The sequence below is a fragment of the Barbus barbus genome (genome assembly GCF_936440315.1).
Source record: "Barbus barbus genome assembly, chromosome: 48".
Lineage (NCBI taxonomy): Eukaryota > Metazoa > Chordata > Actinopteri > Cypriniformes > Cyprinidae > Barbus > Barbus barbus.
The window spans coordinates 19218053-19233617 of record NC_136726.1 but is presented as its reverse complement, the minus strand read 5'-3'; the positions used below and the strand labels follow the sequence as shown (position 1 = coordinate 19233617).

General features: G+C 35.6%; 2 protein-coding genes across 3 annotated transcripts; one reads left to right on the top strand and one right to left on the bottom strand.

Moving 5' to 3' along the window:
* Positions 1-498: 498 nt before the first annotated feature.
* Positions 499-7662, top strand: slc25a44a (solute carrier family 25 member 44a). Of its 2 annotated transcripts, none has more exons than XM_079412272.1 (4): positions 499-684; positions 1522-2220; positions 4377-4504; positions 5715-7662. In XM_079412272.1, the coding sequence occupies exons 2-4, from the start codon at positions 1584-1586 to the stop codon at positions 5904-5906; spliced, it is 957 nt and encodes a 318-aa protein (XP_079268398.1). In that variant the 5' UTR covers positions 499-684; positions 1522-1583; the 3' UTR covers positions 5907-7662. The 2 variants fall into 2 exon arrangements, with proteins under 2 accessions (XP_079268398.1, XP_079268399.1); XM_079412273.1 differs by having other exon boundaries at positions 4382-4504; positions 5715-5889.
* Positions 7580-12216, bottom strand: skic8 (SKI8 subunit of superkiller complex). Its single transcript, XM_079412274.1, has 10 exons — positions 11884-12216; positions 11741-11768; positions 11519-11624; positions 11262-11434; positions 10866-11014; positions 9959-10052; positions 8888-8981; positions 8716-8808; positions 8558-8636; positions 7580-7819 (listed from the first exon to the last, which is right to left on the bottom strand). The coding sequence occupies exons 1-10, from the start codon at positions 11893-11895 to the stop codon at positions 7730-7732; spliced, it is 918 nt and encodes a 305-aa protein (XP_079268400.1). The 5' UTR covers positions 11896-12216; the 3' UTR covers positions 7580-7729.
* Positions 12217-15565: the final 3349 nt, after the last annotated feature.

Here is a 15565-nt window from a genome sequence, read left to right as displayed (position 1 = left end):
TGTTGGCAATTGCTACAAATATACCTGTGCTACTTATGACTGGTTTTGTGGTCCAGGGTCACACACACATTATTAGTTATGTAATATAATATGGTATTATATAATATAATATTTTACATAACATTATATGTTTATTACGTTACTTTAAATATTACATTTAAAGTAATATTAGATAATATTGTTAAAGTTTATGTGTAACATTTATCTATATTGTATTTATTACATAATATGTATATTATACAACATACAATAAACAAATGTTAAAAAAATGATAATAAATAAAATAAATGTTCTGGATCATAATTAAATCATGTAAACTTGTGTATGTTGTTCATTGTAATAATAAAAAAAATGCAACATTTCTCTTGATTTTGTTTATGATAATCTTGATATAAAACATACATAACTTGAATGGCACACATCACTGACCAATCATCAAACAGCTCCTCCTGTGTCACTGACCAATCACCAGGCAGCAGCGGTCTGTGACGTTTGAGCATGCGCCGGAAGTGTAGCGGAGCGCTCAGGCTCGGCATGACTTTCTGTCAGGAGCTGCAGGCCGCGAATCCATCAGGTAAAATGCGGTTTTTAGAGGCATAATAGCGGATTTATCTCATGACAAGACCGCGCAGCTCGGCTTGAGGCCGCTGGATGGAGAAATAGCAAATATGGCGAGCTAACCGGGTGAGTTATTATTAGCGTGTGTCTGAGAGGTCAAATGAAGCGTCCTGTACTTCTGACGGGTGTCTGGTGTTATATTGTTTTGTGTAATGCGCATGTGCAGTAGATACCATGCTTCACCATGAAAAGGTCACGTTGACTCTGATAAATAACTGATGGAGGACAGAAGATATAGTGTCTGTTAGATCTGTCATTGGCTATTTATAGTCATGCATGTCATATGAAAAGAGCTGCATCAAGGTAGCGTGGTCCCTCAAAATTCAATAACATAAAGATTAAATTATTATTTTTAGGAATAAAAAAGTAGTTTTTTTCCTATTGGATTTCTACTCTAATGCTTGTAATAATTGTATAATATAATATTAATAAAATAATAATTGTCTCCTCTTTAATGTTTACTTTGGCACAACCGAGGTATAATTTAAAAATAAATATAAATATTAATAAAATATTAATATTAATAAAATATAAATATAAAATAAAAATATTTTAATCCCATTAAAGTTTAATGTTTAAAATTGAAAATCTTGTTCATTGATAAGTGTAAAACAATACATCTGTACAAAAAATGCATTTGAAGGGTTCATTCATGTAACAAACCTTCATATAACAAAAATAAATCAAATAAAGATTTTAATAAAAAACTGCTGGGATGTAAAAATGTGCATATTTCATAGATATCAGATGTTCAATATATGCTTTTTTTGTTTACACGTGTCAAGAAGTTATCTCTGCAGAGCATATGATTATGGCATAACCCTGCAGTCACATGACCTTTGAACTCTGTACCTTCAGAGCTGCAGTCTTATTTGAAATGTTGTGATTTTGTCATTTCTTCAGGTCGAGCGGGAGCAGAGCAAGTGTATGTGTGCGCGACTTTGTGTGTGAGGTCATCGGCCGCAATGATGCAACAGAAGCGCACCATTCAGATTATCGAATGGGAGGATCTGGACAAGAGGAAGTTCTACTCTCTGGGCGTCTTCATGACCATGACCACACGGGCCACCGTCTACCCGTTCACCCTGATCCGCACCAGACTGCAGGTCCAGAAGGGGAAGTCGCTCTATAACGGCACTTTCGACGCCTTCTGGAAGATTCTGAAGGCCGAGGGGGCACGTGGCCTTTACCGAGGGTTCATGGTCAACTCGTTCACGCTGATCTCAGGTCAGGCCTACATCACTACCTACGAGCTAGTGAGGAAATACGTGTCCGGTTACTCGTCCAATAACACGGTCAAGTCTTTGGTGGCGGGCGGTGCAGCCTCGCTCGTGGCCCAAAGCATCACGGTGCCCATAGACGTGGTGTCCCAGCAGCTGATGGTGCAGGGTCAGGGGTGTCAGCTCACACGCTTCAAACTCAAGCCCAAGATGGCGATGGCCACGTCCAAACACAAAGTAACGTTTGGCCAGACCAGAGACATTGCGGTGCAGATTTTTCACGCGGATGGATTCCGGGGCTTTTATCGTGGATATGTGGCGTCGCTCCTCACCTACATACCCAACAGCGCTGTCTGGTGGCCGTTTTATCACTTTTATGGAGGTAAAGAAAATATTTAGTGATGCAGAAAAAATTGGATACCAACACCATAACTGATATTAAAGCTGAAAACCTAATTGAAAGAAAGTGTAATTAATAATCAATTAATTAATACAATTCATTTAATAATCAACACTCAAATAAGAGTTGCATATAAACATTTAAAAAATAACCAACCATTTAAAAAATAACAACACAGTTTTACTACTAAAACGAATATTATACTTAAAAGAAATGTTGCTTTTTGACATTAAGTTTTTATATGAACTTTTTAATGATAAAATCGTCCAGTTCATTGTTGAAATATAAACATTTAAATGGCCGTCATAACGTGTTTTCATAACAGATTTATTCAAACTCTGACAACAGGTTATGTAAAATATATCCTGAATATGTAATATTCATATTTGTTTAATGTTTAATATTGAAAATCAGTATCTTTGAAAAAATCTATTGTGACATTTCTTATTCAAACATACATTAAATAACGACGACTTTAAGATAAGTAAAACGTATATTAAAAAACGGTAAGGGGCTAACATTTCCGTCTCACGCTTGAGGTACTCGACCAATCACAACGCACTGGATAGCTGGCCAATCAGAGCACGCCTCGCTTCTCAGTACGATGAGCTTTGTAAAAATCAACGCGTTTCAGAAAGGCGGGGCATAGAGGAACAACTATAATGTACAGTATGTGGAAAATGTGTTTTTTGAACCTTAAACCGCATAAACGCATTGTATTACACCAAATAATGTTATTTTTAGCAATGTCATATGACCCCTTTAACTATCAAAAAGAGGAAAACGTTCCGCGGGTCTGTGACGCCATATTAAAGTGCACCTAAACAGCATTTATTGTTTGAATTTTGTGATAAAACTGACAGAATTTGAAAACTCAGACATTGTTTCATATTAACAGTAACAAAGCACAACAGTCAAAGCACACCTGTGGAGAAGTGCTAATTAAACGTCACAGTTTCGACCAGTGATTTCGGTTCTCCAATATATTTTCGGTGAACAGAAATTTTACTTGATAAATGCTCTTACTGTGTAACATTAATTGGGGGGTGTTTCCACAGTTTTACCACAGAGCGATTGCTCTATTGAACACCCCACCTTCCACATGGACCTGGAGACCTCAATCACTTCCCCACATACTGCCTTTAGTCACCGTACTGTGCAGTATTTCATTGTGTAAAGTCTTATTTATCATGGTCAAGATGTCAACTACACTACCTCAGCACTTGTCACTTCCTGCTTAAAGGGATAGTTCACCCAAAAATAAAAAATTTGATGTTATCTGCTAACCCCCAGGGCATACAAGATGTAGGTGACTTTGTTTCTTCAGTAGAACACAAACAAAGATTTTTAACTCAAAACATTGCAGTCTGTCAGTCATATAATGGCAGTCAATGGGACTCACGGCTTTGAGAGAAAAAAAAACATACACAGACAAAACCAAATTAAACCCTGCGGCTCGTGACGATACATTGTGGTCTAAAGACACGAAACGATTGGTCAGTGCAAGAAACTGAACAGTATTTATGGTTGGACAGTGCGGTGGAGGTAAAAAACGATATAAATGCTGTTCAGTTTCTTGCACAGACCAATCGTTTCGTGTCTTTAGACCACAATGTATCGTCACGAGCCGCAGGGTTTAATTTGGTTTTGTCTGTGTATGTTTTTTTTTTTTTTTTTCATTGACTGCCATTATATGACTGACAGACTGCAACGGTTTGAGTTAAAAATCTTCGTTTGTGTTCTACTGAAGAAACAAAGTCATCTACATCTTGGATGCCCTTGGGGTAAGCAGATGAACATCAAATTTTCATTTTTGGGTGAACTATCCCTTTAATTACACAATGTTTATTTTTCGCACACGTAATGTTTACATTTATGCACATCTGTTGTCTTGTGTTATGTGTCCTCCGTGTACTGTTGTATAGCATATTGTGTACAGTATGTATATTGCAGTGTGTATAGTGTATTATGTATATTATATTGCATAATAGTGGAGTGTTTAGTGTGTAATATGTGTGTGTGTGCAGATTTGTACATGGTACACCACTATTTGTATGTATCAAGAAGGCGCCTCCACCAGAGTTTCCTTATACATGTACAGTAACAATAAAGTCCTCTCCCGCTCTCTCTCTTTCCAGAGCAGCTTTCCAGACTGGCTCCAGCGGACTGTCCGCACCTCCTCCTGCAGGCCGTGGCGGGACCGATGGCTGCAGCTACAGCCTCCACCCTCACCAACCCCATGGATGTGGTCCGAGCCCGAGTACAGGTACGAACTCACCCATATCCTGCTGGAATTCATTTTGTTATTATTTAAGTATATCTTTTAAAAGTTTAAGGCAGTAAGATGTTTTTTTTTTTAATGGTTTTGAAAGAAGTTACTTATGCTGTCCAATACTGCTTTATTTGATCAAATGTACAGTAAAAACACTAATGTTGTGAAATGTTATCACGATTTAAAATGTAGTTTTTAAATATAATAAAGTTATTCCTGTGATGGCAAAGCTGAATGATCTTTTTCTTCTTCAGTGTCACATGATCATTTAGAAATCATTCTAATGCTGATTTGCTGCTCAAGAAACATTTATTATTTCAGGATTTTTTTTTTTTGATGAATAGAAAGTTCAAAAGAGAAACAGGAATATTTTGTAAAATTATAATGTACAATCCTTACTAAATAAAAGTACTTATTTCTTTCCCAAAAAGTCTTACTCACACTAAACCTCTGAATAATAGTATATAAAAAGGTCATATTCTTTATTTTCATTTATTTTACATCATTTTAAAATGTTTAAAATATATTTATTGTTATTAGTTATACTATACTTTAAATATTATTTGAAATTAAATGTATAAAAATTGCAACATTTTTCATTTAGTATTTTCTATTTCTTCTACTATTTTCTTCTAAGTTATATTTAGTTTAACTTGAAAGTACTAAAATAACTAAAACAATATAAACTAAAGCTATTAAATAAAAATGTAACTATTATTGACATATTAAAAGAAAAACTAGTGAAAATGACAAAAACATTAAATGACTAAAACGTTAATTAAGAGAAAACAGAAAAAAATCAATTTTTTTTAATAAAAAAAAAATTTCACTATATCATTAATGCAAAATAACAGATTTGTTTTAATAGATATATTAATATATATGCATTATTTTTATTCATTTTAACAGACTACTTTAAATAGCTTCTATATGTAAATAACCTCATGCCCAACCTCCATGTACTGATGAGTTTAACTTATATAGTAGATAAGACGCTGTTTAATAGTAATTGCATGTTAATGTGCTCATAATTTCTGAATGAGACATTTTTGCTATACTTGCAATACATCACACTTATATTTCAAAAGAGCAAAACGGTTCTTGTGTTGATATGGCTCATTAAAATGATTTGTCATTACTATAGATTTAAGCTTTGTGAGTTAATGCACTGTGTGTGTGTGTGTGTGTGTGTGTGTGTTTGCAGGTCGAAGGTCGTTCGTCTGTGATGGAGACTTTTAAGCAGCTCCTGGCTGAAGAGGGCATGTGGGGTCTCACCAAGGGTCTGTCTGCACGCATCATTTCCTCCATGCCCACATCGGTCATGATCGTCATCGGGTACGAGACGCTAAAGAGACTCAGTCTGCGGCCTGAACTGGTGGACAGCAGACACTGGTGAAAACGCACATACCTCAGCCTTTTAAACAGTTGCCTTTTTATTATTTTCACGTTTTATGAGGACCAGGCAATAATTGGCACTCAAATGTGAAGTTATATTTCCTCTCTCCCTTTTTTGTATATTTTGTAACCTGTGAACTCAGTTGAGCGCATCCGGCCCAAACTAGTGTTTTGTAATGAGACGTCTTGGAACTCCTTATTTGTGGTTTTTGCCTGGAATATGTTTGTTTATCAGAGGTTTTGAAGTGAAAATCATTTTGAAATGGTGACTTTGACACTTTCTTGTGAATCTCGTGCAGTGCTCTTCACTTCATCTGACAGGAAGTGAGACCATCACATCTGTTATATGGTAGGAAGAATGAGAACATGTATGGCTTTTCACACTTGAAACCCTGGGTCGTTTTTAAATCTAGCAAATAGTCAGTTTTGTCTTATTTACAAGGTTATTAATATTGTTTGGATAAGTGCTCTCAGTCTTCTAAATATTGTCTAGTTTAATATTTTTAAGTGTTGATCTCAAACGCTTGAATAATGTGTAAGAGTTTTGTAACTGTTCACATGAATATTAAACCTCATGTCACTGTGCTCATGAATATTTAATTAGGCAATAATTGACTAAACATGTAACTAGCATTTACATGGTCATGAAAATCTGGAAATATCAGTGCGTATTAAAAGTAATAAGGCAATTAATTTTGAAATTCAGATTGGAAAACGTTTAAAAAGGTTTATGGTAAATACAAATGTACTAATTCTATACTAAGCTCATGTCTTAAGTATTTAAATAGGCCTAAAATGCTCTTCAAGTGTAGTTATTATTAAAATTACTGTTAAAATCTTTATCCATTGATCGAAAACAACTGTAAAAACATGTAAATTAATTTTAAAAGAGGCCTTTACCCAGGGTTAAACGTTATGTGAAAAGCCTTGTGAGAAAAATTAGAAAGAATCATGTTCTCTTGAATGATATTTCAGTCTGATTGTATTATGCCTTGTCTTTAACCGTCAGCAAACAGTGTTTTGGGGCCAAAGCTTTTACAGTTTAAATGTTTTATAAATGTGATTAATATTTTAAACATAACTGCCGTAGTCGTTTTTGTCTATAAGGATGTTTCCAACTGTCACAATGGAGAATGAAACACTTTGATTTTTTTTGCTAGTGCTGCTCACATGTAAGGGTTCAACATTCAAACAAATTCTGATTTGGATCTTTTATGCATCATAATTCATAACATTTAGTGTCCTGTAGAGGGCACACAGCCATCAGTTTTGTGAAAAAGCTGGAAAGATCAGTGTTGCCAACTGCTCTGTTAAAACTAGCTAAAACTGGTGGCTAAATGTCACTAGATGACATCATAATGGCAAATTCACTGATCTATATAAAGATGAATATAGATCAGTGGGCAAGATGAGAACTTAGATAAGGTTTGTCCAAGAAGTTGCTATATTTGTGCCTAAACTTTTGAAAAAAAGTCTCAAAATGGGTGGGGAAGTCGCTAAATTGGCAACACTGGGAAAGATCAGGGAATTTAACATTTTGATTTTAAGTAATAAACTCTATAATGAATAAAACATTTTATAAAATACGTATCCTACTAAAAATGTCATGTAACATTGATCAAAATGAATGTGTGAATCCTGAACAAGACAAACAGCAACACTAAAAAAGAAAACTAGAAAAAAAGACATTTATTTGTATAACCATATACAGATGTTGAAGTTGGCAATGAAATAATAAAAAAAAATCATTTGCATGCATGCTGTGGTCTTGAGAGGCTGTGACTCTTACAGAGCTTCATCAGGAGGCTGTAGTTTTGTGGCGATTCACATGGGACAGTCGTAAATATGGATGGCTCTGTCATCACCCGCAGACACGATTTTAGAGCCTGTAGGGTTGTACTTCACACTCCAAACCTGCAAATGCACACACATTTGAACATAAGCATGCCCTAAAAAATACAGTGAAAACAGCAATAGTGTGAAATATTACGATTTAAAACTTATAACTAAATTTTAAAATGTAATTTATTCCTGTGATGCAAAACTGAATTTTCAGCATCAGTACTCCAGTCTTTCTAATATTTGCTGCTCAAATAACATTTCTTACCATCAATGTTGAAAACGGTTGTGCTGCTTAAAGGGATAGTTCACCCAAAAAGGAAAATTCTGTCATTAATTACTCCCGCTCATGTTGTTCCAAACCTGTAAGACCTTCGTTCATCTTCGGAACACAAATTAAGATATTTTTGATGAATTCCGAGAGCTCTCTGACCCTCCCATATACAGCAAGGATCGAAACACAGCAAGGAGATCGTTAAAATAATCCATGTGACATCAGTGGTTCAACCGTACTTTTACGAAGCTACGAGAATACTTTTTGTGTGCACAGAAAACAAAAATAACGACTTTATTCAACAATTCGTCACCTTATAGGGCCATTTTGGAGCGTATCACATACGTAAACGACATATGTAACGTATGTATGAGGATACGTTGTTTACGTTCATATCAAAGCGTAAACAACATATGCTGTTCTGTGTCAGCAGCACCATACATGGATATACTGTTTACGCATGAGTAATTAATGACACTAATTTTTGGGTGAACTATCCCTTTAATATATTTTCGTGGAAACCATGATACGTCTCTCACCTGGTCCTGATGATCAAAGAATGTGTTCACACACGATCTGCTGCTCGTGTCCCACACTTTTACACTCTTATCAGACGAACTAAAAAAGAAACAAACAACAGTTAAGAACACAAACTACATTTTAAATTCCCGTTCATCTGAAGTGTATAAACTCTTGCCTGGACACAAAGTGTGTGTTGTCGGGTGAAAAGGCCACGTTCAGCACCCAGGATCCGTGACCGCTGAGAGTGCCGGCCAGGTTAGCGTGCTGCCTGTGAGACACACAAACAACCAGACCGTGAGATTCAAATGTGTTAGGAGGCCAAAGATGCACACAAATTTGCAACTTACACGTCATAAATCTTGATGTAGCCATCGTCTGATGCGGTTACCAGCAGCTGAGAGTCTGGAGAGAAAGTCAAAGACCGGATAGGCATTGCATGACCTGGGAAAAAAAAAAAGAGCATGTCTTACATTAATCCCACAATTTGGCGACTGTACCTTTAAGATGTCTGTATGTAAATAGTGTAGCATAAGCCGTAACAAAGCAGTACAATGTACATTACTGATCAAAAGTTTGGAATAATTATGCTTTTGAAAGAAGTCTCTTGTGCTCATCAAGGCTGCATTTGTTTGATCAAAGATACAGTAAAACTGAAAAATACTACAATTTAAAATAGCTGTTTTCTCTTTAAAATGTTATTTATTCCTGTGATGGCAAAGCTGAGTTTTCAGCATCTTTACTCCAGTCTTCAGTGTCACATGATCCTTCAGAAATCATTCTAATATGCTGATTTGCTGCTCAAGAAACATTGATTATTATTATTAATTTTTTTGTGAAAGCTGTGATACACATACCACTCAAATTTTTGGGGTGAGTAAGATTTAAAAAAAAAACAATTTTATTTAGCCAGGATAAATTAAATTGATCAAAAGTGACAGTAAAGACTTACTAGATGTTACAAAAGATTTAGATTTCGAATAAATGCAATTATTTTGAACTTTCTATTCATCAAAGAATCCTGAAAAATTATTTTTTTTGCCATCACGGGAATAAATTACATTTTAAAATATATTGAAATCGAAAACAGTTCTTTTAAAGTGTAATAATATTTTTTAAAAATCAATTATTCCAAACTTCATTCAACATTATTTCCAGCTGTACTTGCTGGAGCAAATGAAAGGGATGAGTGAGCGATGGAGGGACGCAGGAAGACAAATAGAGTCGCTCGGTGACAGGAGCCGAGGTTTATGACCCTTGAGGGATGGCCTGAGACGCAAACAGGTTTTTCCACCGCATTCACATAACCCATAATCACCCTAAATGCATCTAGCAGACTAATGGACAGAACGTTTACAGAGCTTTTTAATAAAGGAAACGCCTCTAAAGACGGCTTGAATCATGTGGGAGATGATTTTCACCTTCCAGCGTGTGCAGGAGTTTCCCAGTCGCGATATCAAAGATATTAATGATTCCGTCTATAGCACCACTGGCTAAGTACTTTCCATCTGGACTCTAGAGAGAGAGAGAGAGAGAGAGACAATTATTAGGGTCTGGAAAACTTTATATTGTATGGAAAATCAGCGTTTTCTCAAATATTCATTCTAATGTGAAAGTCATTTGTGAAATCAGTTCCTTTTTAAACAAGCTCACACTGTTATTTATTTACATGCTACCCACAATTTTTAACCAATACATATTTATGATTTTCTTTTCAATACTTCATATGTGCTTTGATTACTGGATTAGCAATTACACTCAAAAAGCCATTTCTTGCTGACAAAATATTTTAGAACTGAAACACTACAGTTTAAAGATTTGGAGTTTGTAAGATTTTTTTTATTCTGCAAGGATACATTAAATTGATCTAAAATGACAGTAAATACAATTATAATGTTACAAAAGTTCTTCTGAACTTTCTATTAATCAAAAAAATCAGTTTGCACAAAAATATTAAGCAGCTCAACTATTTTCAACAATGATAATAATCAGAAATGTTTCTTGAGCAGCAAATCAGCGTATTAGAGTGATTTCTGAAAGATCGTGTGACACTGAAGACTTAATAAATTACATTTTTAAATAGAACAGTTATTTCAAATTGTAATAATATTACTGTAAAACCTTACCAACTCCAAACTTTGTTTATATGGAATTAAAAATAGAAAAATATTTTTGATACAATTCAGTAAAAGAGCATGAAATGATTCCAGCCCAGTACACTGAATATTCTGTTTTTGGTTTGACAAAAATAAAACATCAGTGATACTGGCTTTAGATGAGATTAATGTTGCCCATGCAGCATTATTCCAGACACTCAGAGACTCTTACATAGGCGATACTCAGAATGAATTTCCCTCTGGTGTCCAGCGAGTGCTCCTTTTTCCCACTTTCCACGCCGAAGATGTTGACCTTCCCTAGATGGCTGCCGGTGGCGATGTATTTGGAGTCAGGAGAAAAGGCGACCGCCCAGGCGTCAACTGTGGATGGTATAAAAAGAGTTTATCAGTGTTATTTTAGTATATTTAGATACTAGAGTTTACTTCAAATAAAAAATATATATTTTTAAGTTTTAGCAATTTGTTTCTGTTTGTCTTAATATTTCTGTTAATGTTTATTTTACTTCAAATATCAAAAATGGTCTGATATGGTTTTAGTTAATGACAATAACCTTGCATCACTCTCACACATTTAAAGCTATCTTTAAAAAATAAATAAGCAGCTCACCAGGGCCTGCGTCCATGGACTTGATCTGTTTGCCAGTCTCCAGATCCCAGAGCCGGATGTGAGCGTCTAGAGAGCTGGAGGCGGCGATCGCTCCGTTTTGACTGATGTCCACCGACACCACACCCAGCTGGTGACCCTCCAGCGTCCACTGCAGCTCCAGCTTCTCATCCGACCTGCGAGCCATCAGAACAAGTGGCGTACGTTCAGACACATTCACTTTTGTAATCAATGCACTTGCACTTCATTCATTGATTTACCATTTCCACACTTTCACCAGGTCGTCCAAAGAGCCGGTCACAATGGTTTCGGACCCGTCCTTCTCGCTGCGACCCCATGCTGCCGTCCAGATAGCATCTTCATGAGCTGCGGAAACACAGAGATCTATTGGCTGTGCCCAAATATGCTGCCTAGATAGACAGCTCACTACATTTTGGGATCTAAATCAGAACAGATGACTAAGTGTGTGTTTGTGGACTCACCATGCTCCTGCTTGAATAGTATACTGTACTAAAAACAGAACAATGAACATATTTATATCACACTCAAGTCATAATTCTGACCACCATTTATACAGTAAGACAGAAAACATGCAAGGGTTTGTTCATATTTGAGCTGAACTTACCTGTGTGCTCATAGTCTCCGTATCAAAATCAGTTTTGAGTTTCTAAGCGCGTGTGTGAGCTGGATTATGAGTTTATAAACAAAACAGCTAGCGTAGCTTAGCTTATGACTAAATATACTGCCTCTGTAAGGCTTCGACGCGTCCTGAAGAGGTTCTAGCGCGTTCACGGTAAAGTCAGATAATCCTTAAGATTTGTTACATACATGCGATAAAGAATCAAAGCGCTTTCTGAACAATAATAAACACCCGCACTGATGCTGCCTAGAGAGCCGCCATGACACCTGCGCGCAAAGTACCATGGGAACAATCGCCTGACTCCGCCCTCCCTGCACTGGCTTTCAAAAAGTACCAAAGCATTGATACATGATAGATGCCACTGATAGTAATCAAAAAGTAGTAGTAGTAATAATAATAATAATAAATTAAATTATAAATAAATGAAAAATGGTTGGTATAATCAATTAAAAAAATAATTTAAATATAAACAAATATAAGAAATAAATGCTAAGTATGATAAATCTACACAATATTATAAATAATCAGTACAGTGATAGTACCAGTATTTAAAATAAAATATAAAAAACAAAGCAAAATGAGTGATAATAATATAATAAATGTATTTATAATTTTTTAAATCAAAACAAAACAAAACAATATTATCAAAGCATCCATACAAATAACTGGTACTAGTGATAGTAATGTAATAACAGTACCAATAAAACACATAAATTATAATATAATAATAAATGATGTATATAATAAAAAATATATGCATAATAAATTTAAAATAAATATATAATAATACATGAAATATAATAATAATACATTTTTATTAGACAGATTAATTAAATGCTAACTATAATGCATTTAAATATTACAATTATTTAGTTTGTGTTATTGGCATGGCTTGTTTAATTGGAGTGACCTCTTTTATTGCTTTGTATTTGGTGGTTATTGTCAGAGTTTCTAAAATAAGATATTTTAAAATGGATATTTGTTCTATTTTTATGCCAATTTAAAAATAATTCCTTTCTGCAGCTACAGTGTTGAGGCACTTGAAGTGAGTCAGAACAGAAAAGCAGAAGACAGTTAAACAGACTAAATCTCTGTCAGATGAGATTTCTCTCCATACTGCAACATTAAGATTACAGAAAAGTCCAATCAAAGACCTCTCCCCTGTGTTTGAGAGTCGTACAGGAGGAAGTCCATATGCTATGTGGGATTTTATTCCTTTTATGTCTTGAGCAGTTTCAAAGCTGATGCCCTTTGAGGTGCAATGTGCCTCTCAGAGGGAATTCAGCATCGACTGACCTAGATCTGACAACGCCAGAGAGAGAGAGCGAGAGAGAATGTGCTGCTTTATGGTTTAGATGAATGACATATGGTCTATTTTATGGCTCTTAACAAGACAGCAGCACTTGTCAAGAATGACTTTAACCCATGATGTTTAAAAATATTATTAAAACTACCCGACCCCCTTACAAAAGAGTACTGTATACGGTACAGTGATTACAGTGTTACTGGATTACCATATTCACATACTATGATATATAGTAGTTCAATATACCTTAAGTATACCATAAAATCATTCTAGATTCTGATTGGTCAATTGTGGCATTCAGATACTCATGCCATCCATTAAGCTGTATATGCAACACTCTCATGGCAATTCATAAGTAGCCTATTTTATGTTTTGGTGAAATGATGGTTAATTTGCATGGATTTGTATCGTATGTTTTCATACAAATCACCAGTGTTGGGGGTAACGCATTACAAATAATGCAAGTTGCATATTTCAGTTTACTTTTCCAAGTAACTTGTAAAGTAATGCATTACTTTTAAATTTACAAGAAAATATCGGAGTTACTTTTTCAAATAATTAACGCAAGTTACTTTGTTTTCCAATTTATTCACTACACCTCTCCTGTCCCCATGTTGAGAGAAACTGGGAGTCCAGTAGGTACAGAGGCACTTCCTTCAGCCTGAGGCTTATTCACGTCACTTTTGGTGTGAAAAAGCCTTTACAGTTGCCAAAAATATAACTTTGGGTTATAAGCAAGCCCAGCCCAGGTAACAAAAAGTAACGCAAAAGTACACAATTAGTTACTTTTTTACGGAGTAACACAATACTGTAATGCACTACTTTTAAAAGTGTCTTTCCCCAACACTGCAAATTCATACACAATTGCGACCTTGAAAACTAGTTGCGTTTTCTCATGAATTTGGGTTTCTGTATCAATCCGCTCATCCTTACAGAAACCGGCATGTGTCTTGTTTCACAAAAATGCAACTGCTGCCATTTAGTCTCACAGTTACGATTTGTAGTGAAAACAACCCTAGAGGACTTCAGTGTTAATATTGTTGTAGTGTTCATGTCTTGTTGTTCGGAAGATCTTAATGGACTATTTTTCTTAGTGGAGGCTTTAAGATTACTGGCTACAAAATTATATTTTATATCCATGTTTTTTGTTGTTGTTTTTTTTTTTATATGGTGAGTATTATTAAGGGGGTGGTGATGGCGCAGTGGATACGACACATGCCTTTGGTGTGAGAGACCCGGGTTCGAATCCACTGTGAGACACCAATGTGTCCCTGAGCAAGACACTTAACCCCTAGTTGCTCCAGAGGCGTGCGACCTCTGACATATATAGCAATTGTAAGTCGCTTTGGATAAAAGCGTCAGCTAAATGAATAAATGTAAATGTAAAATTAATATGGGAGTATTAATGTGTGTGTAAAATGTACAGTTGATGTACAGCAAAATGAAACATCTTACATATCGACTGACATTTGAGTCACATGTAGTTGATTTTGAGGGCACCAAAACGCAGAAGAATTTCTCAAATGTTAGGCATATACAGGTGCATCTCAAAAAATTAGAATATCCTGAAAAAGTTCATTTTTTTCTTGTAACTTATTTCAAAAAGTGAAACTTTCATATATTTTAGATTCTTTACATGTAAAGTAAAACACTTCAAAAGTTGTTTTGTTTTAATTTTGATGATTAGAGCTTACAGCTCATGAAAGTCAACAATCTTAAAATATTAGAATATTTCCTAAGATCAATCAAAAACAGGATTTGCAAAACAGAAAAGTTCAAGTTCTTTAAAGTATGTTCATTTATGCACTCAATACTTGGTCGGGGCTGCTTCAGCACAAACTCCAGCATCAGTGAGGAATGGCATGGAAGCGATCAGCCTGTGGCTCTGCTGAGGCACTATTGAGACTTCAGTTCGTCTGTATTGGTGGATTGACGGTTTCTCATCTTTCTCTTGAAAATATCCCATAAATTCCATATGGGGTTCGGGTCAGGCATGTTGGCTGGCCAATCAAGCACAGTAATATCATGGTCAGCAAACCACTTGGAAGTGGTTTTGGCACTGTGGGCAGGTGCTAAAGTCCTACTGGAAAAGCAAATCAGCATCTCCATAAAGCTTGTCAGCAGATGGAAGCATAAAGTGCTCCAAAATTCTTGGTAGACGGCTGCATTGACTTTGGACTTGATAAAACACAATGGACCAACACCAGCAGACGTCACGGCAGCCCAAATCATCACTGACTTCGGAAACTTCACACTGGACTTAAAGCAGCTTGGATTCTGTGCCTCTCCAGTCTTACTTCAGACCTTGATTTCCAATGAAAAGAAAAATTGACTTTTATCTGAAAAGAGGACTTTGGACCA